The sequence below is a fragment of the Mirounga angustirostris genome, unplaced genomic scaffold (genome assembly GCF_029215605.1).
Source record: "Mirounga angustirostris isolate CCGP_5_RB_7025 unplaced genomic scaffold, mMirAng1.0.hap1 SCAF_6, whole genome shotgun sequence".
Lineage (NCBI taxonomy): Eukaryota > Metazoa > Chordata > Mammalia > Carnivora > Phocidae > Mirounga > Mirounga angustirostris.
Genome location: NW_026991714.1, coordinates 121,280,455 through 121,304,232, shown reverse-complemented (window position 1 = coordinate 121,304,232; position 23,778 = coordinate 121,280,455). Strand labels below are relative to the sequence as shown.

Here is a 23,778-nt window from a genome sequence, read left to right as displayed (position 1 = left end):
TCCCTCTCTACTACAAGTAATATATACTTACATAAAGAATTGTTATTAAAAAAAAAGAACTGTTATGTTCTAGTATAGTTATTTACATGTCTGTCTTTTCCCAACCAACCAGACTATTAGATCTTTTTTTTTTAGATTTTATTTATTTATTTATTTGAGAGAGAGAGAGAGTGAGTAACAGCATGAAAGGGGAGAGCGTCAGAGGGAGAAGCAGGCTCCCCACTGAGCCAGGAGCCCAATGCAGGACTTGATCCCAGGACTCCAGAATCATGACCTGAGCTGAAGGCAGTCACTTACCAACTGAGCCACCCAGGTGCCCAGACTATGAGATCTTCGAAGCTTGACTCATCCTGGATTTCCCAGCATATACCAGGTAATAGATTCTCATTAAACATTTAAATAAATGAATCTTCCTATGAATCAGTTGACTTTACATGGGGAAAAAAGTCAGTTGCAGACTGAAATTTTAGCTCAAGCCAATTTAACTCACAAGTATGTGTGTCACACAAGGAATATCAGCAAAAATTGTTTAAAAAAACAAGTGAGTGGCAAGATGGTGGAGGAGTAGGAGACCTAAATTTCATCTGGTCCCAGGAATTCAGATAGGGATCAAACCATTCTGAACACCTATGAACTCAACAGCAGATGGAAGAAAAGAATAGCAGCAACTCTCTGAACAGAAAAGCAACCACTTTCTGGAAGGTAGGATGGGCGGAGAAATGAATCCGAGGTGATATTCGGAAGATAGACCACGAGGGAGGGAGCGTCCGTCAGCTGCTACTGGCAAGTGATAGAGCAGCGGAGCACAAAATCGGAACTTTCAGAAGTCGGCTCCGCTGAGGGACGTTGCTCCAGTGGCTAAGCGGGGGGTGGAACCCTCACTGGAACAGTGTGGTCTCAGGACCCTTGGGGTCACAGAAAGACCAGGGGTGCCTGAGTGCAGCAGAGCTCCCAGGGATCGGAGCAGGGAAGCCGGCTGCAAAGACGGAGCTAAGGAGTGGGCTCTCAGCTTGGGGTGGCCATAAACCGTGATCTGCAGCATAGTCGGGCCACTGCTCTTCCAGCAGGGACCCAACAAGCAGCAGATCCGGGGAGATTCCCCTTCCTCCCCCCCCCCCCCAGGGGGAGTGGCGTGGGAGAGCACCGCAGGGACCTGCTGGGTTTAGAGACTCCACACCGAGTCAGGTGCCAGAGATAGAAACACTTGGTCACAGGCCGGGTGAGCACAGAGTACAGCCGGAGACCGGGGTGAAGGGAGTGACTGCTTTTCTCTGGGGGCGCACTGAGGAGCGGGCCCGAGTTCTCGGCTCCTCCGGGGCGAAGACTGGGAGGCCGCCATTTTCACTCTTGGCCTCCAAAGCTGGACGAAAAGCTTGCAGGGAACAAAAGCTCCCAAGAGCAAACCCCAGCAGATTACTTAGCCCTGACAGGGCAAGGGTGGGGCAATTCCACCTCCGGCAGAGACATTTGGGAACCACGGCAACAGGCCCCTCCCCCAGAAGATCAGCAAGAACAGCCAGCCAAGACCAAGTTTACCAATCAGTGAGAACTGCAAAACTCCAGGGCTAGGGGAATATAGCACATAGAATTCATGGCTTTTTTCCCCCTGATTCTTTAGTCTTTCAAAGTTAATTTAAAAAAATTTTTTTTCTTTTTGAATTTTCCTTTTTCCCTTTCCCTACCAACATTTTATCAATCCCTTTTTAAAAAAATCTTTTTTATTTTTCATTTTTAGTCATATTCTATCCCTTCATAATAGTTAACCTTATTTTTGGTATATATATATAAGTTATATATATATAAAGAGAACACTCTCTTTAAAATTTTGGGATACAGTTTCTTCTAACAGACCAAAATATACCCTAAAGCTCTAGTGTATGGCTTTGTTCTAGTCTCCTGCCTGATCACATTCTCTCCCTTTTTTTTTTTTTAATTCCTCTTCTTTCTTTTTCAACCAACTTCTTACCAATTCCTTTTATAAAATCTTTTATAATTTTCATCTTTACAGTCATATTCCATCCCTTCATCATATTTACCCTTATTTTTGTACATATATAAGTTTTTCTTTCTTTAAAATTTTGGGAGGCACTTTCTTCTAACAGACCAAAATACACCAAAAATCTAGTGTGTGGCACTGATCTATACACCAGCCTGATCATATTTGATCATATTCTTTTTTCTTTTTTTTTTTTAATCTTTTTCTTTTTCTTTTCTTTTTTCTTTCTTTCCCTTTCTTTTCCCCCAGTTTCAGGTCTCTTCTGATTTGTTTAGTGTATATTTTTCTGGGGTCGCTGTTACCCTGTTAGCATTTTGTTCTCTCATTCATCTATTCTCTTCTGGACAAAATGACAAGACGGAAAAAATCACCTCAAAAAAAGAACAAGAGGCAGTACTGACTGCCAGGGACCTAATCAGTATGGACATTAGTAAGATGTCAGAACTAGAGCTCAGAATGATGACTTTAAAGGTACTAGCTGGGCTTGAAAAAAGCATAGAAGATATTAGAGAAACGCTTTTTGGAGAAATAAAAGAACTAAAATCTAACAAGTCGAAATCAAAAAGGCTATTAATGAGGTGCAATCAAAAATGGAGGCTCTAACTGCTAGGATAAATGAGGCAGAAGAGAGTTAGTGATATAGAAGACCAAATGATGGAAAATAAAGACGCTGAGAAAAAGAGAGATAAACAACTACTGGATCATGAGGGCAGAATTCGAGAGGTAAGTGATACCATAAAATGAAACAATATTAGAATAATTGGGATCCCAGAAGAAGAAGAAAGAGAGAGGGCAGAAATATACTGGAGCAAATTATAGCAGAGAACTTCCCTAATTTGGGGAAGGAAACAGGCATCAAAATCCAGGAGGCCCAGAGAACCCCCGTCAAAATCAATCAATATAGGTCAACACCCCGACATCTAATAGTAAAACTTACGAGTCTCAGAGACAAAGAGAAAATCCTGAAAGCAGCTCGGGACAAGAGATCTGTAACCTACAAGGGTAGAAACATTAGACTGGCAACAGACCTATCCACAGAGACCTGTCAGGCCAGAAAGGACTGGCATGATATATTCAGAGCACTAAATGAGAAAAATATGCAGCCAAGAATACTATATCCAGATAGGCTGTCACTGAAAATAGAAGGAGAGATAAAAAGCTTCCAGGACAAACAAAAACTAAAGGAATTTGCAAACACGAAACCAGCCCTACAAGAAATATTGAAAAGGGTCCTCTAAGCAAAGAGAGAGCCTAAAGTAACATAGACCAGAAAGGAACACAGACAATATACAGTAACAGTCACCTTACAGGCAATACAGTGGCACTAAATTCATATCTTTCAATAGTTACCCTGAATGTAAATGAGCTAAATACCCCAATCAAAAGACACAGGGTATCAGACTGGATTAAAAAACAAGACCCATTGATATGCTGTCTGAAAGAGACTCATTTTAGACCCAAAGACACCCCCAGATTGAACGTGAGGGGGTGGAAAACCATTTACCATGCTAACAGACACCAAAAAAAGGCTGGGATGGCAATCCTTATATCAGACAAATTAGATTTTAAACCAAAGACTATAATAAGACATGAGGAAGGACACTATATCATACTTAAAGGGTCTATCCAACAAGAAGATCTAACAATTGTAAATATCTATGCCCCTAACATAGGAGCAGCCAATTATATAAGCCAATTAATAACAAAAGCAAAGAAACACATCAACAACAATACAATAATAGTGGGGGACTTTAACACCCCCCTCACTGAAATGGACAGATCATCTAAGCAAAAGATCAAGGAAATAAAGACTTTAAATGATACACTGGACCAAATGGGCTTCACAGATATATTCAGAACATTCCAACCCAAAGCAACAGAATACACATTCTTCTCTAGTGCCCATGGAACATTCTCCAGAATAGATCACATCCTAGGTCAAAAATCAGGTCTCAACTGGTGCCAAAAGATTGGGATCATTCCCTGCATATTTCACACCACAATGCTTTGAAACTAGAACTCAATCACAAGAGGAAAGTCAGAAAGAACTCAAATACATGGAGGCTAAAGAGCATCCTACTAAAGAATGAATGGGTCAATCAGGAAATTAAAGAAGAATTAAAAAAAATTCATGGAAACAAATGAAAATGAAAACGCAACTGTTCAGGGCGCCTGGGTGGCTCAGCTGGTTAAGCATCTGCCTTCGGCTCAGGTCATGGTCCCAGGAGCCCCGCATCGGGCTCCCTGCTCAGCGGGAAGCCTGCTTCTCCCTTTGCCCCCCCCCCTGCTCATGCTCTCACTGTCTCTCTCTCACTCTGTCTCTCAAATAAATAAATAAAATCTTTAAAAAAAAAAAAAAAAAGAAAACACAACTGTTCAAAATCTCTGGGATGCAGCAAAGGCAGTCCTAAGAGGAAAGTGCATAGCCAATACAAGCCTTTCTCAAGAAACAAGAAAGGTGGGCGCCTGGGTGGCTCAGTTGGTTAAGCGACTGCCTTCGGCTCAGGTCATGATCCTGGAGTCCCGGGATCGAGTCCCGCATCGGGCTCCGTGCTCAGCGGGGGGTCTGCCTCTCCCTCTGACCCTCTTCCCTCTCGTGCTCTCTGTCTCTCATTCTTTCTCTCAAATAAATAAATAAAATCTTTAAAAAGAAAAAAAAAGAAACAAGAAAGGTCTCAAATACACAACCTAACCCTACACCTAAAGGAGCTAGAGAAAGAATAGCAAATAAAGGCTAAACCCAGCAGGGGAAGAGAAATAATAAAGATCAGAGCAGAAATCAATGAAATAGAAACCAAAAGAACAGTAGAACAGATCAACGAAACTAGGAGCTGGTTCTATGAAAGAATTAACAAGATTGATAAACCCCTGGCCTGACTTATCAAAAAGAAAAGAGAAATGACCCAAATAAATAAAATCATGAATGAAAGAGGAGAGATCACAACCAACACCAAAGAAAAATAAATAATTATAAGAACATATTATGAGCAACTATATGCCAGCAAATTAGATAATCTGGAAGAAATGGATGCATTCCAAGAGATATATCAACTACCAAAACTGAACCAGGAAGAAATAGAAAACCTGAACACACCTATAACCACTAAGGAAATTGAAGCAGTAATCAAAAATCTCCCAACAAACAAAAGCCCAGGGCCAGATGGCTTCCCAGGGGAATTCTACCAAACATTTAAAGAAGAATTAATACCTGTTCTTCTGAAACTGTTCCAAAAAATAGAAATGGAAGGGAAACTTCCAAACTCGTTTTATGAGGCCACCATTACCTTGATCCCCAAACCAAAGACCCCATCAAAAAGGAGAATTACAGACCAATATCCTTGATGAACATGGATGCAAAAATTCTCACCAAAATACTAGCCAATAGGATCCAACAGTACATTAAAAGGATTATTCACCATGACCAAGTGGGATTTATCCCTGGGCTGCAAGGTTGGTTCAACATCTGCAAATCAATCAATGTGATAGAATACATTAATAAAAGAAAGAACAAGAACCATATGATCCTCTCAATAGACGCAGAAAAAGCATTTGACAAAGTACACCCTTTCTTGATCAAAACTCTTCAGAGTACAGGGATAGAGGGTACATACCTCAATATCATAAAAGCCATCTATGAAAAACCCACAGCGAATATCATTCTCCATGGGGAAAAACTGAGAGCTTTCCCCCTAAGGTCAGGAACATGGCAGGGATGTCCACTATCACCACTGCTATTCAACATAGTACTAGAAGTCCTAGCCACAGCAATCAGACAACAAAAAGAAATAAAAGGTATCCGAATCGGCAAATAAGAAGTCAAACTCTCACTCTTTGCAGATGATATGATACTTTATGTGGAAAACCCAAAAGACTCCACCCCAAAACTGCTACAACTCATACAGGAATTCAGTAAAGTGGCAGGATATAAAATCAATGCACAGAAATCAGTGGCATTCCAATACACCAACAACAAGACAGAAGAAAGAGAAATTAAGGAGTCAATCCCATTTATAACTGCACCCAAAATCATAAGATACCTAGGAATAAATCGAACCAAAGAGGCAAAGACTCTGTACCCAGAAAACTATAAAATACTCATGAAAGAAACTGAGGAAGACACAAAGAAATGGAAAAACGTTCCATGCTCATGGATTGGAAGGACAAATATTGTGAAGATGTCAAGGCTACCTGGAGCAATCTACATATTTAATGCAATCCCTATCAAAATACTATGAACTTTTTTTCAAAGAAATGGAACAAATAATCCTAAAATTTGTATGGAACCAGAAAAGACCTCAAATAGCCAGAGGAATGTTGAAAAAGAAAAAGAAAGCTGGTGGCATCACAATTCCGGACACCAAGCTCTATTACAAAGCTGTCATCATCAAGACAGTATGGTACTGGCACAAAAACAGACACATAGATCAGTGGAACAGAACAGACAGCCCAGAAATGGACCCTCAACTCTATGGTCAACTCATCTTCGACAAAGCGGGAAAGAATGTCCAATGGAAAAAAGACAGTCTCTTCAACAAATGGTGTTGGAAAAATTGGACAGCCACATGCAGAAGAATGAAACTGGACCATTTTCTTACACCACACACAAAAATAGACTCAAATGGTTGAAAGATCTAAATGTGAGACAGGAGTCCATCAAAATCCTAAAGGAGAACACAGGCAGCAACCTCTTCGGTCTCAGCTGCAGGAACTTCTTCCTAGAAACATCGCCAAAGGCAAGGGAAGCAAGGGCAAAAATGAACTATTGGGACTTCATCAAGATAAAAAGCTTTTGCACAGCAAAAGAAACAGTCCACAAAACCAAAAGACAACCGAAAGAATGGGAGAAGATATTTGCAAATGACATATCAGATAAAGGGCTAGTATCCAAAATCTATAAAGAACTTCTTAAACTCAACACCCAAAGAACAAATGATCCAATCAAGAAATGGGCAGAAGACATGAACAGACATTTTTCCAAAGAAGACATCCAAATGGCCAACAGATACATGAAAAAGTGCTCAACATCGCTCGGCATCGGGGAAATCCAAAAACAAAACCTCAATGAGATACCACCTCACACCAGTCAGAATGGCTAAAATTAACAAGTCAGGAAATGATAGATGTTGGTGAGGATGTGGAGAAAGGGGAAACCTCCTATACTGTTGGTGGGAATGCAAGCTGGTGCAGCTACTCTGGAAAACTGTATGGAGGTTCCTCAAAAAGTTGAAAATAGAGCTACCATACGACCCAGCAATTGCACTACTGGGTATTTACCCCAAAGATACAAATGTAGTGATCAGAAAGGATTACATGCACCCCAATGTTTATAGCAGCAATGTCCACAATAGCCAAACTATGGAAAGAGCCAAGATGTCCATCAAGAGATGAATGGATAAAGAAGATGTGGTATATATATACAATGGAATATTATGCAACCATCAAAAGGAATGAAATCTTGCCATTTGCAACAACGTGGATGGAACTGGAGGGTATTATGCTGAGCGAAATAAGTCAATCAGAGAAAGACACGTATCATATGATCTCACTGATATGAGGAATTCTTACTGAACCCTCAGGAAACAAACTGAGGGTTGCTGGAGTGGTCGGGGGTGGGAGGGATGGGGTGGCTGGGTGATAGACACTGGGGAGGGTTATGTGCTATGGTGAGCACTGTGAATTGTGTAAGACTGCTGAATCACAGACCTGTACCTCTGAAACAAATAATTCATTATATGTTAAAAAAAAAAAAAGAAGAAGATAGTAGGAAGGGAAAAATGAAGGGGGGGAAATTGGAGGGGGAGATGAACCATGACAGACTATGGACTCTGAGAAACATACTGCGGATTCTGGGGCGGGCAGGGGGATGGGTTAGCCTGGTGATGGGTATTAAAGAGGGCATGTACTGAAGGGAGCACTAGGTGTTATACGCAAACAATGAATCATGGAACACTACATCAAAAACTAATGATGTAATGTTGGTGATTAACATAACATAATAAAATTTAAAAAAAATAAAAAAACAAGTGAGCACACAGATGGATCAGTGCCAATTCTTTCACCACCAGAAAAATAAAACAAAAACTAAAAGCACATGGTTGAATGATGACAGAAACGCAATTATTTCCATCGTCCCATCTTCCCAACTTCAGTGAGATGTCCTTTTTGTTTCTACCTGTAGATTGACAATCTGAGGCCTAGGAAATACATGTATAAAGTTTTCACAAAGTAATGATGATGGAAAAATAAACATTCTGCTTTCTCATCAAACCCAATTAAAGGAAGATCTAACTTAGAATAAAGGCCATTCTTTTTTTTTTTTTTAAGATTTTATTTATTTGAGAGAGAGAGACAGAGAGGGGAGGGGGAGCACAAGTTGGGGGAGGGGCTGAGAGAGAGAGAGAAGCAGGCTTCCGGATGAGCAGGGAGCCCCAGTCGGGGCCTGATCCCAGGACCCGGAGATCATGACCTGAGCCAAAAGCAGAAGCTTAACTGACTGAGCCACCCAGGTGCCCCATACAAAGGCCATTCCTGATGCTTATATTTCATGCTCACCTCCTATTGCTTAAATTCTTTGACTTAAGCCTTTCTTAACTTGCCCATGGTCTCTAATTCCTGATCCCTGCTACCTGACTTCTTTGGACTCTGGATCTCTTACTAGTACAACACAGACTAGTAAGATTTTATGTTAGTCTCAAAAATCAGTCACGGTCTTTTAAGTAATGATTTCTGAGTCTCTTGACGAGAAAGTAATTATGAGCCAATATGGGTTTATGAAGAATCAGAGTAGCATCATTTTCTTCTTTTAAAGGATAGACTGATTGATAAGAAAAATCCAATGGTTATTATTATCCCTATATGCCAGCAAGGCATCTGAAAAACTTGCTTATCACTTTGAGCAAAACCATATGGGTATTTAAGATACTCATAAAATTCTGAATAATGGATCTAAGTCAATACAAAGGAAAGATCCATATAATGTGGTACTCAAACTTTACTGTGGATCAATATCACCTAGAGGGTCTGGTGCCCAGAGGTCCCAATTCAGCAGGTGGAACCCAATAATTTGCATTTCTAACAAGTTCCCAGGTCCTCATCTGGGGATCAGGTTTTGAGAACCATTGATGTACTGTATCTCATGATATAAATAAAAGGTTTTGTTCAACATTTTGTTAGTAACTTTGTTAAATATATAAAAAGCATGATTACAAATCTGCAGATGATATTAAATTTTGATATAAAGAGACCTCAATAGGTTAGTTGTGAAACAAATCTTAAAATTTAATATGGCTAACTTTAAAATCCCACAACAAAACCAACCACACAAGTATAGGATAAGAAAAACAGAGCTTAACAATCACAATCACACACACACACACACACACACACACACACCAGAGAGAGAGAGAGATACACAAGTTTTAGAAGATTATAGCTTCAATGATTCAAGAGTATACTCTGACAACCAAAAAAGATAATAATAGTTTGGGCTTTAGTAATGAAGTACAGACTATGGAATAATACATTTGATAGTCCAACTGCAGATTATACTGGATCCCCCCATACCTCGGTATCTCTGTAGTCAACTTTGGGTATCAGACATTAAACAGAAGGTAGTCAAACCAGTTTATTCAAAGAGCTTTGGATCTAAAATCATATCACATGAGAACAGTAAGAGGCATTGTTGATGTTTGGCCTTCAGAAGATTTGGAAGGATATAAGAGCAGTTTTCATATAATTGGTTTGTGGATGAGGATTTGTTTTTTCTCTGTACGACCCTAAGCAGAACTGCCATATACAGACTGCATCAGACTGCTTACTACATCTGGGTGTCCAGCTGAGGAGAAGAGAGGGGAGCAAGGGAAGGGCTGACATCTAGACAACATTTCACTTGATAAAGCCACGTGCCTTGGAGGGGGTTGAGTCCAGCTAGAAAGAAGGTAAACTTTTTCTAATTCATGTAAAACAGACAACTCTGGAGGACTTTTTCCTTTAACAGGGATACCATTTCTAATTTGCACAAAGGCAGTGTTGACTGTAGCCAAGGTAGAACTAGCTCCATTAAGAGAAGTTTAGAGAAAGTGATTTCACCTCACTGGAAGAAACTAATAGAGTGATACATTACACAGAAACACAGTTTCTGAAGAGTAGTTAATCCCCCAAATTGGATGTTCAAGGACTAGCTGGACAACTATTTGGCAGGGTTATTTAGAAAGGATTTCAAGGTAGAGGAGTATGTGTATATTTATTACCAGGTAAGTGGTGAAATTTGATGATCTTTTAGCTTTTAGGATTCCACATCTGAATTACTTACCTATCTTCTCCATATCCCAGTTGATTCCTATGGTATAGAGATCCCTTCTCTTCACAAATTTATGATACATTTTAGCCTTCCTCCTACCTAGCCAAATTCCTCTTCTCCTTTCCCTGCCCCAATATGTAGAAAGCATACATCCTGCATTAATACTGAATTTAAACTTCATATTTTTTAAAACAAACTGCTTTTGGGGGCACCTGGCTGGCTCAGTTGGTAGAGCATGTAACTCTTGATCTCCAGATTGTGGGTTAGAGCCCCACATTGGGTGTAGAGATTACTTAAAAATAAAATCTTAAATTAAAAAAGAAAAAAATCTTTCTTCCAGATTTAAAAAAACAAAAATACTACTTAAAGTAAGATGAAAACCTAATTCTCTTAACATATTCATTAGAGAAAAAGCTAAGTTTCATTTTTAAGTGATTTATGTATCAGCAAATTCATGATTGGGGGTAGAAAGTTCTTTTGCACCAGAAAGAGAGTGGGATAAGCATGGAAAATGTAATGTTGGTTTACATTTGTTCAATAAGTACTATATGTATGATGCTATATTAAGTAATGATTAAGTAATACATGATAAGTATTAAGGAGCAGAGCCAACCACAGGCATAATCTTAAAGGAAGCTGAATTATCTTGTGTGGTTTGTCTTTGAATCCTGGTCTCTCCCCCTTTCCATATCTATAGTGCCTGAACCTTGGCCCCCATCAGACTGGGGTTTACCCTTCTTGTACTTAAACTTAGATTTTCTGAGTTTTGGCTCATACTTAGGACCTTTCTTGGTCTCTTCCAAGAGAATAGTGCTTAAAAAAAAATCAGCATTTTAAAAGGAGCCTTCAGGAACTCCACCTAAAGAAGTCAACTAAAGGTAGAAACTATCCTATGGAAAGACAGAGAGGCAGGGGTGCCTGGGTGGCTCAGTCATTAAGCGTCTGCCTTCGGCTCAGGTCATGATCCCAGGTTCCTGGAATCGAGCCCCGCATCAGGCTCCCTGCTTGGCAGGGAGTCTGCTACTGCCTCTCCCTCTGCCCCTGGCTGTGTTCCCTCTCTCGCTGTGTCTCTGTCAAATAAATAAATAAATAAATAAATAAATCTATCTTTAAAAAAAAAAAAAGAGAGGCAAAGATTTTGGGGTTTATGTATCTTTCTGTAAGTACAGTTAGACTAGCCTTTCATGGAGGTGGAAGAAAACAGCGAGAAGATCTAGATACCTAAAGTTGCCTAGCCAAACAGTAATTTCCATTTTTGAACAAAAAACATGAGAAGACACACCCAAATGCCAATAAAGGGTTCAACCACCTAATTATTTTGAATACACATTAAAGATGTAATAATACAAAATACTTCAAGCAATATTTATGTAAGATGTTTACATATGTAATGTCATACTGGAATGATCTTAATAAGACAACCTTTACAGAACTTTCAAAAAAATCAGTTTCAAATTATTTGTAAAATGGAATAACAATTATTTTGAGCTTAGAAACTTGTAAAAAAAAAAAAGTATTTTTTGATAAATATTTTAAAAATACAAAATAAATACCATTTTAAATGATAGTTGTATTTTGAGAAAGATACATAATAAAGGTTTTCTTTTCTTTTTTTTTTCCTTACCAAACTAGCCAATAAAGGTTTTCTAAGTAGAAAAAATAGAAATACTTCCTAGGAAAAGAAAATAAATCCTTTTCTTCCTTAAGGAAAAACTTTCTTTTCCTTTGTAAATAAGCATTTCTCTTTTTTGAAGGAAATAGGTAAGTTTTAAAAAACCTTATTTTTTTTGTGCAGTAAACAACTGATCTTGATCAAACAGCTTACATAATTATTTTCTTTATTTTTTTTTTAAAGGTTTTGTTTATTTATTTGTCAGAGAGAGAGAGAGCACAAGCAGGGGGAGCAGCAGGCAGAGGGAGAAGTAGGCTCCCTGCTGAGCAAGGAGCCCGATGTGGGACTCGATCCCAGGACCCTGGGATCATGACCTGAGCCAAAGGCAGCTGCTTAACCAACTGAGCCACCCAGGCATCCCGATAATTATTTTCTTTAATATTAATTCTGTTTTTCCTCTCAGAATGCCTTATACACAGTGGGCAGACAAATATTTGATATTTGTTGAAAAAAATCAGTCACTGTTGCTTCAGTTGCAAGCTGCTGACATTTTCAATGTCTTTCATGCAGAATATATTATTGCAAAATTTGCCTCAGACAGACATTTTATAATCCTTCTTGTGCCCCACTGATTTTCAATTTATTAACAGTGGTGCCTGACTCAGTTGTCAAACAGGCATTTTCATCATTTAATCAGTATACCATTCATTTGAAGGCAATGTTTAAAAATTGCTCTGTATACTTACATTCTTTATTTAAAGAGTTATAATTTAAGGGTGATAAAACCCACATCCAGAAGTATATATTACAAAGCTAATAACCAAATAGCATATCCAGTTTGGAAGCAGACTGGCTAATGTCAACATGAGATTACAGAATCTGCTCACTTCTTACCTAAAGAAAACAGTGAAAAACAATGGCAAAGGTAAAGGCTTAAGAAATTTAGGGGGAATGAGAATCAAAAATTCAGAATATAAAAGAAGCTTCATTTGGAATGCAGGGCCCTAAGATTATCCCTGCAGCAAATATCTAAAATGCTACCTATCCAGAAAGTAAGAACGACAAACTTAGAATGATTTCATTCATTGATGCCCAATGTTAGGAGTGTCCTGGCAAGAATGACCAGAAAAAGGAATAAGGAGAAAAATGAATCATCTTTTCAATTATCCCAGTCTGTATTGCCACTTCGGTGCTTCTAGAGCTCTAGGGCCCCTAAATTGAAGCTGAGATATTTTTATCTTCCTGGAAAGAAGTTGCTTCAAAGGCTGCTGAAAATTTCAGATTCAGGCCTTTTCCTTCTTTTCCTGAACCATCCTTTTATATACCATTTTTTCCATACAATTTTAATATAAATTCCTAGAAATATATGAGATTTAACCAATAAGGTACTTACATTCACACTGTATGACATCTAAGTTAAATTGCTGGACGGCTCCCATGCTTATCTGTTTTAACTCACTGTCCAACAGCATCTGCATTAAGGATGTTGACAGATGCTGGCAGGCTGACATGCAAGCAGTCTGGGCAACCTTCCCCTGTTTAAAACAAATATTAAAACCAAAATATAAATAAACAAATAAGTAAACACAGAAATACAGCACGAAGTATCAGAAAAATTATACACCTGACATTCTTTTTGTTGCCTTTTTGGGGGTACAACAGTGACTACTGGCCTATTTCTGTATTCTAAGCAGTTATGCCTTTTAGCCTAAGAATTAAAATTAATATTCTTGTTTACTTGTCCTTCTCAGAACATAAATATCATTAAAGTTCTAGCTGCACCCAGGAAAATTAAAAGACAAGTAAAAAACCCATGATTTATTATGTTATATGTCTTGAAATGTCTCAAGTATTTTAAAAATGCACATTAAAACATGGCATTTATGAAATAAAATAATTATACGGACAGAACATTTTATTCATGTAATGTTCTTTAAGCTCTGCTTTATGTAATTAACCAAGCCAGAATAAAGGAAGTTAATAAACACTATATTTTTATTTAAACTGTACCTAAAATAAAAACATACTTTTGAGTCATAAGTTCCTCTAATCAACATCAGTTTGTAGCAGAGCTTCAATTAGCTGGGGGGACTTGCCTACCAATATGATTTCAAAATCATCTACAGATCTACATTTAGTTTTTAAATCACCTGATAATTTAGAAATACGTGGTTAAATAAATTACAAATATTTGTGGTTTTCTTTCACTACATATATTATTATAAAATATTTTCTACTATAATAAGCTCCTAAAAACTATATAAATTTTCACTCATACCTTAAGGCTATATTTTCTTAAAAATGATAAAAATTTTAAGTTTTCATGTTTAGCCTCTAGATTAACGTCACTTTTAGTATAAACTGTTTCTTTAAACAGATTTTGTATCCCAATTAAAAGTTTAAAATATTATAAAGACTCTTTCATGTATAGTTTTCCAGTGTAATACTGCTCCTAGTATTGCTCTCTTCAACCACAAACATGTGATTTGGTGATGGATTGACTCCTGTGATAGGATTCAAAGACTTATGAAAATGATCAGAAATAATGACTTTTGGAAAATGTGTCATGTTTTGCCTCATTTGCATTAATAAATATTTACTCAGTGTTATTTGATAATTATGTTTTTTACTACTTACAAAGGCCAATAAAGCTACAAAATCATGGAAAAAATCTAAACATAAATGTTTTACTAAATTGGTACAGAAATGTTTAGAGTTGATCTTTTAGAAAAAAACATAAATATGTTTTTAAGATGTCTATTAGAACAACATTTGTTCATTAAACTACACATTTAAAATCAGACTAGAAACAAAGCAGCTTTTATGAATAAGTCTTTAGCATTTAGATACTATGCAGTGAAAAACTGTATCTGAAATGGAATCTCAATTTCTTAATCAAAAACTTCAGAGATAAAAGCCAATGCAAACAATGTATTTGACAGATACTGATGAACTGCCAAAAAAGAATGTAACAAACAATGCAAAACCCAGCATGCTTCAAGATCCCTCAAACCCAAGAGGAATTAGTCTGGGAGACATGCAGCTCCATTCCCCAAGCACCATAATATCAATATGAATGGGAGGGGGACAAAAACATAGAAAAAGGAGAAATCAATGGCATGTAATTTAGTTACAATGTTACAGGCTTGAGAATACTTAATGGAAATATAATTTTGACCTAATGGAACAACTACTGCATTTTAGCTTCATGTACTTCTCCATCCAATCAGCTCCATGTCCTACTTATGTTGCCCCTATGATATACCAACTGCAAAACAGATTAATAAATTGCCCCCTAAAATTACTATTATATTCATTTTATAAGTAAACACACTGCACAATGTAAGTGGTATAATTTTAAGGTGACCTTTAAAATTCAACATGGGTTCAAATGCTACAAATGACTAAGTAACAGTAGTACTGGAGCCAAAAATGATGGTAAGAGTACAGAAATACAGGCTATTCCATAAACTTGGTGGAAATAGGTAATGAAAACACACACACACACACATGCATGCGCGTGTGAATTTAGCTTTTTGTTTAAACAACATATGTAATAATAAAACCCTAATACCAAATCTTCTGATTATGCATATTAAAGACAGGCTTATTGTTCTCAAAAATATAAGATTAAAATTGTAAAATATTTCATAAATCTTCAAATGAAATAAATTCTTTCTTATAGCCCAAAATTAAAGTTAATATCAAAGGTTTGGATTCTTCAAACATTTAAAAAGTTATATTCTATAAGATAATACATTTTTAACATGTTTACTTCCTAACTATAAAATGTGCATAAATATCCTTAAATCCATCTATTACTTGTATTTAGAGAGAAAATGTTTAATGTTCCAAATATTTGCACACCCCAAAAATACCTCTGGCAATTCATTTTTGATGCCTATAGCCCTTGGTACACTTTGATATAACCAAAGACCCCTTTCTGAACATTATTATTGCTAATACTGTGGACACTCTTAATAAAATTATCATTTTCTAGGACACAAATAATCTAAGTACATTTGCAATTATCTTTAGAAACTAGCCTTTTTCATTAGAAATGCTGTTTTTTTAACAAACAAAACCGAAATAATAAATTTCAAACACGTAGAATTTTCTGCAGCACTCATCTGAAAAATTGCAACTAATTGCAACTACTATTAACATTTTCTTTCTCTTTAACACAAAGTTCAATAAATAAGTAAAAACACCTGCCAAACTTTTAAAGGTAACTACTTTTTTACCCTCCTCTAACATTTTGCTGAAAAACAACTTGCAAAGAGAGAAAACCCTTAGACAAACTTCTTAGATTTCAAAGGAACTTGTAAAAGAGAATTTGCTGACATATTAGATCCTTTTTGCATTACCCAAAAGCTTTTCTTCTAGGAACAATTGTGGTAAGGAGACATTTGGCTCCTAGGAAATTCCCAAAGGGTCAACCATATGCATCCTTCCATGGCACCTTCACAGTGCTGCTTTCTAGATCCATGTCTCAAAAGCAGCTTTCATCATTTACTTGTGTGTCAGTCAATATGATTTATGGACTGCATTCAACAAAGTCAAAGCATATAGAATGAGAAATATGACTACAATCTGCTAATTTGTTTTGTATTGAGCCACTTAAGAGTCAAAGACCTGATGTCAGACTGAGACCAGCAACACAATTAACCAGTCGGTGACAGATTCATCCATCCTCCCTGCCAGGCTGTGCCAATCAAAGACAGCATGAGGCGACATTTGGTGAAATCAGTAAGAAAACTCATTCTCTAAGCAACCTATGTGAGACCTTGATTGACACTTTTTGAATTTAGTTTGTGGAACACAGCCACTCTTTAGCCAACAGTCCCTCACTGCAAGCTGTGAAATAAGGCTTTTAATGCCAATCACAGCAACAATAAACCACAAACCACCAACCCTCAGTTTAAAAGGAATCAAGAAAACACATCTGTTTGTATGTCAAGCCAAATTTCTAAAATAATTTACTATTACAGATTAGACTAAAGATACTCTTTCCTTTGAAACACCACAAAATGACATGGTAACAAAAATACAACAGATTTTATTAGATTATGGCTCAGAACTGTTTTGGTTTCAAAGTAGTGTTTTGATAGATCTACTCTAATATAATAATAGGAGAAATGTAGAATACTTAAAAACTAATTTGACACATTAAAATTTTCATTTGAAGTTTTCATTTGTCTCACCATTCTCTTATTTCAAAGATCTAATAAAAAAAAGAAAGGTTTGATTTCAACAGTAATTATTTGAAAGCATTTTTCAATGCTGCTTTCATTCTCTCTCAACTACATTTAACATAAAAATGTGCTCTTGAAATCACAACCATTCTTTCTGTATTGGTCTTCCTTCCTTAATGATCCCAGGAGAATCCATTTTACCATATTTATATTCCCACAAAAGGCCAACTTTGCACAATAAACTACTTTTTTTATTTAAGTAAAAAGAAATATATAGACTCAGAAATATTGTGCGTTGCATTTACTGTTCTTTAAATTAATAACATATTTTGTTTTAAAAGGTTATGTAACTCTTGTCAGAAAAATCTGGAAAATTGAAATAAAATTATGGTCAATTTGAATGTTAAATCTAACACTGGCAAGAAAATTTATTAATCAATTCTGATTCTGTATGGCATTTTACAATTATTTAAGTTATTAATTTTTTAAGTTACTTAAAGCAGTAAAATATTACCATATTATTCAAACTCACTCCCTCTCAGTTTGCTGCATAAATTTCACTTGAGACTATGAAATAGTCTTTTCAGAGGAAAGGCAAAAGAAAAAGGGAAACATTGCTGAATTGGTCAGTCTCCTAAAGACCCACAATGTATATAGCCTTTTTAAAGACAGACTAAAAGAGTGAGGTCTTTCATCAAATGTGAAGTAAACACTAAAATTAGAAATAAATTCCTAATTGAAATATGAAAAAAGATTCCCGTTGAAAAGTAGATATTTTAACTTAAGAAATTTGTTTTTCTTCCTTCTATTTTATATAAAAACCACTAATCTAAAGTTTTACTACATAAAACTATATCCTGCTCTTATGTAAAGAATGTTATTAAATAAACCAGGAAAAAACATACCTAAAACATTAATATAAAACATGAAAATTTCCCCAAGATGACTTCACAAATGTACAGATTTTTCTATCTAGTAAAATAGGCTTCTGGCTGAATGCTGCAGTACTGACATATATAACACTGAAATGTCTCAGATTCCCAAAAATACAGAATGGATAAAGGTTTAAATATCAAGATGAATTCCTTCAGTGAGTTTTAATAATAACTTTAACACTATCTTGAAGACAGATTTTTGAGATTATGCCAAAAACACTCACAGGTCTATCAAAATATACTCAACTCTAAACACCTCCAACATTCTCCAAAATACCTCTTTTACATTTATTACTATATTCCTCTCATACTCTTTCTGTCCCCACCTAAAGTAGCTTTAGCCCCAAAAGAGGTGGTTAGCACATCAATTAACCATAATCCCCACAATGAAGTATGAATTCCCATTCTTCCCTTTCAGGCTTTTCTCCTCCTAACAATTCCCAATCATAAGGATATGAGACAGTAACATAAATACAGGCTCTTGGGGACACACACACACACACACACACAGATTAAATAGAACACAATTATCTTAAAGTTGGGGGAAAAAATTTCCCCTAACTGGGAAAACTTTAGGACAGCTGTAATATATGGCAATGTCTCTTTCACTCAAAATTTCCTTATCCCAACCACTGGCTCATCAAATTTGGTGGCCTTTTTATTTTTAAAAAAAATCTTTTGAAGATGGCCTTAGATGACATGTAATATCCAGACTTTTAGCTTTCTGCAAGTATCACTGCTGATGTCATAGCAGCTCCATGCTATCTTCCAACTCATTCTACTTTTATTTATTTTTTTTAAATTTTTTTGTATTTATTTATTTGATAGAGAGAGACACAGCGAGAGAGAGAACACAAGCAGGGGGAGTGGGAGAAGCAGGCTTCCCGCCGAGCAGGGAGCCCGATGCGGGACTCGATCCCAGGACCCTGGGATCATGACCTGAGCCGAAGGCAGACGCTTAACGACTGAGCCACCCAGGCGCCCCTCATTCTACTTTTAATAGGTGGAAAGAAAATACAAGGACAAGCAGAGCAATAAAAGTCTAGAAGACGTCAAGGTTTTAAAGAAACGCCTCTGCTTCCAAGCAATTGATAATATCAGAAATCAAGATAAAATGGTGAAAAAGCTGCATGCACTTTTGCCCAGACTGGCAAGAAGAGGAAGCTAGTTTAAGCTGTGTGGGAGCTGACAAGGATTATTCCTAACTCTTAAATCTACTTGATAATAGCAAGTTGGGCAGTTAGGCATATGTTTAAGTAGGGAAGCAATAAAATATTAAGGCTCTATAACTTCTTTCACTTAGCAATTATAAGGAAAGCAAGGGAAGTTAAAGATGAGCTGGAATTTTCCCTGTGGTGACTGAGTACTATGGCTAAGCCACAGAATTAAGAGCAAATCACTGGAGCATCCCAGGAACTGTTCTAAAAGCAACAGCTTGGTGACAGCAGAGTCATACCCTCATTTCAGGGCTATTTAATCATTAAAATGTACTAGAGTTTGCAGTCCCAGTACAACTTAAAATTTACAAAGAAGTTGCCAGAATTACTAATACGTTAGACAATGTAAGTAGTTCCCACATGATCACTAGTGAAATGGACAAATGTCACTCGAGCCAACTGACTCATTAATATATGTAGGTAGGTAGCTGACATATCATAAATCCAGCCATAAATATACAAGTATAATGCAGAGCAGGCCTTTGTCATTCAAGGAATTTAAATTTAGGTTTCGATGGGGTGCCTGGGTGGCTCAGTCATTAAGCATCTGCCTTTGGCTCAGGTCATGATCTCAGGGTTCTGGGATCAAGCCCCGCACTGGGCTCCCTGCTCTGTGGGAAGCCTGCTTCTTCCTCTCCCACTCCCCCTGCTTGTGTTCCCGCTCTTGCTATGTCTCTCTCTGTCAAATAAATAAATAAAATCTAAAATAAATAAATAAATAAAGTAAATTTAGGTTTCGACCTTTTAAGAATCTCAGAGTCCAGTACAAGTAGGGCTTCATTTGCTGAGGCACACACTTGAATAACATGCTCTGTGAAATCGGTATCAGCGGTATCACTCAAGAGACTAAATGTGAAGTCCCAACCTCCCTCCCAACTCAGTGTGGCTTTGCTGTCTTCTGTTAGTTGACATGGATAAAATAATTCTTGTTAAGGTCTACACTACTCAGTTACATTTCATAGCATTTTCTGAAAGAAATTACATGGCATAGACGTATTCTCAAATTTGAAAGTTCTCCAAGTTTTGGGGTATACTCACCCAGAATGTCAAGGGCCTTCTGAACAAGTAATTTCATGAGGCTGCTGTAGACTGTGGGATTGGGGTTGGGGTAGATACTTTTAGATTCACTTCCAGTTGAGAAATGGGATTTTTAAAAGAATAAGGGAAATGTACCAAGTGGAGGGAGGATATATATCAAAATATATTCAAAGATGAAACCTATCTATACAAAGTGGGAGGGAGCGATCAAGGTAAGTTATCTAATTACCTAATTACCATTTTTTTTTCCTAGAGACAACCTTGCAAATGATATTCAACAGTACTCTGAGAGTGACGAGTAAGTCCTTATAGCATCTACAGTAGGCCTTTAATGGCTGCTCCCTTCTCGTTTCCAAAGAATTGACACTGGCTTTTAATCTCATAGCTACCATTTAACACACTGATTGTCATAAGTAAATGATCTAAAAGAACATCACAGCCTTCCTACAATGCCTAAAGTCTCCTGAATGAAAGAAAAGGAAGGGATTAAAATGTTGCTCATCGGGCGCCTGGGTGGCTCAGATGGTTGAGCGTCTGCCTTCAGCTCAGGTCATGATCCCGGGGTCCTGGGATCCAGTCCCGCATCGGGGTCCTGGCTCAGTGGGGAGCCTGCTTCTCCCTCTGCCTCTCCCCCTGCTCATGCTCTCTCTCTTTCTCTCTCTCTGTATCTCTGTGTCTCAAATGAATAAATAAAATCTTTAGAAAATAAAATAAAATAAAATAAAATAAAATAAAATAAAATAAAATAAAATAAAATAAAATAAAATGTTGCTCATCTTCTGAATTCATTCCCTATATGTATATTTGTCTGAACATGCTCCTTTGGTGGGATTTTCCAAGGTCCAATCTCCTTAGCTTTCATATTATAGCACCTTACGTAAGTTTTTTATAAGTATATATCAGCACCTTGGCCTGCTGAATTTTGTTATATCTGACCTGCAAACATACTGTAAATATAAATGCACCAAGGCTGTTCCACTTCTCCCATGAGCTCTATCCTCACCCTTTTCCATTCCTGTTAGGCTCCATACAGTTCTCTCCTAATCCATTAGCTTTCTACTAAATCTCTCCTGCTGTTTCCTTCTAAACTAAAGTCTTCTATTACTACTACTTCTTCCAATTATGTTCTGAATCAAAATGCTGTTTTCCACAGCCTTTGACAGTGGGAAATATTTAAGTGTGCTATGCTACATACACATTTAAGACTTACAACTTAATGCAAATAAATCTCTCACCAAGATTAGTCAGCATCAACTTAATAAATACTTAAAAGGACTAAAGTTATAAAATTCGACTGTTTATATTCAACTAAAAAGCAACATTCTTATTTTTTGCAATTAACTTACAGTAGTGAAAATCATTTAATTGTTTAATTACATTAATGAAAAGCTTAAGAAAAAATATAGGGGTGCCTGGTTGGCTCAGTTGGTGGAGCATGTAACTCTTGATCTCAGGGTCATGAGTTCAAACCCCATGTTGGGTGTACAGCCTACTTAAAAAAATGCATATTAAAAAAAAAAGGCTTAAGAAAAAATATAAATTCTCTAGCAGTGGGCTTTGACTGTTTCCAACTTTTTCATTTACATTCTCTCTCCAAGTTCTTTAATTCTCTCCAATGCACTGATGTACGGTCAATGGTTTGTTCTATTGATTTTTGTGTATTTGGAATTAACTTTTTATAAAGTATGGAAATGGATATAAAAAATGTCAGTAGAAATACCTCATTTATCGCCAGAGAAAGAACTATCTCATATAAGTAACTTTTTCAAAACCCTGAACATTCAAGTGCCAAAGCTTTTAAGATTTCTCATGCTAATTTATACAAAACTGATCCCCAAATCTATCCCTGCCTTCTTAAATAGAGAACAAGAACATTTTGAGGGGTTTTTTTGGACAGCAGGATTAGTATCCCTTCTGAACATGACTTCTGTATTTTGAACATGTATATGATTTATCTGCAGGAAACTTGTTAGCAAGCTTAACTATATACTTAACAATTACTACAACAAATGAAGAAAAAGTTGAAGTGAAAACCCGAGGGTCTGTCTCCTCAATGGGACAAAGTACTTGGCCTTAGTGCTCGGAATTCACAGTGGTTATTTTGGTGCTATTAGGTCTTGTATTGTGTTTAAATCACTACTCAATTTACAGGCATGAAGAGAGTTGTAGTTTGAGTTAATGATGTTATTCTTTCATGGAGATGTGCAAGGAAAGAGTAAACATACAAATATTTCTAATCCGTATTGACACCACCTTTATTAAATAATTTTCATACATTTTCCAAATTTTTGCCTGTGAATACAACTATAACTTTCTCTTCAAAATTAGAAAGTATTCTATACTTCACAAATAAATCTGATTCAAAAATTCTGATCTGTGCAGTATAATTTTACACTATGCATACAAGAAAAAGACTTTTGCAACAATCTATTTCTTTACTATTTCTCTCATGTTAACTTAAAAAATACTTATCAAGCACTTCCTCTGTGTAAAATATTGTTTAGGTGCTACAGAAGATACAATGAGTGGATAATAGTTCCTGACATAAGGGGATTAAATTCTAATAGCAGAAAGAAGGCAAGTCTTCAAACGGCTATAGTATACGACAAAATATAAACAGTACTGTAAAAGTGAGACAAAGTATCCACATATGGTTAAGTGGAATTAGCAAATGCTTCATGAAGTGGTAGCATTAAAGATGCTTCTGGAGGAGATTCAGGATTTTTACAGTTATAAATGAAGCCAAGGTAGAAAATAAAAGATACAGGACACAATGAATTTTCCACTTTGAATGCTCACGCTGAGTAATGGTCAGAAATGTATCTGGAAAGAGGCTGAGGTAATTTCTTTTCGTTAGCCTGTGAAATTTTTACTTTAGATGGGCAACAGATTCTGAAGCTTTTCAAAAGGGAAATATGATCAGACTGTGTCCTAGGAAGAATAATCGGGCACTGGTATGTATGATGAACTGAAGTGAGGAGACACTACTCACAGAGGCTAATTAGAAAACAATTATAATAACAAAAATCTGAATTTCAACAAAAGGAATAGGAACAGAAAGGTTAGGAACATTTAAATTTCAAATGCTAGATGAGACTTTTTAAGGTAAGAACTTGTTATACTGTACATTCAGAAAATATTTATGAGTTCTTATTCTGGCCATCAAGAGCTCACAACTAGAGGCGGAATGGAACAACAAACACAGTAAAACGCAAAATATGATGAAGCCATGAAAAAAGGTAAAAGCTAATAAGGCAATTCAGGCGAGCAACACTGGGTTTGGAGTGAAAAAGAAAAATCTGCACTAGGTCATGAATCATACGGGGTTATGCAGTGAGGTAGATTTCTACAAGTGGAGTTTGGGATAAGGTCTGTAGAGAAAAGGCACTCAGGAAAAGCATAAATAGTCTTACAAGCAAGTAACAAAATAACTAATATTTGTGAGTGTTTATTATATGCTAGACACTTTTCTAAATATTTTATGTA

At 36.7% G+C, this 23,778-nt stretch overlaps 1 protein-coding gene across 11 annotated transcripts in view; it reads right to left on the bottom strand.

The window, feature by feature from the left end:
* The window catches only part of EXOC6 (exocyst complex component 6), a 355,061-nt gene that overhangs the window by 43,980 nt on the left and 287,303 nt on the right, over window positions 1-23,778 (bottom strand). For all 11 annotated transcript variants that reach the window (XR_010412520.1, XM_064595028.1, XM_064595026.1 and 8 more), the window contains one exon: window positions 13,301-13,442. Coding sequence is in view for 10 of the 11 variants with exons in the window: in XM_064595028.1 (XP_064451098.1) it covers window positions 13,301-13,442 (142 nt within the window). In the remaining variant the exon portion in view is untranslated. The remainder of the gene's footprint in view (window positions 1-13,300; window positions 13,443-23,778) is intronic.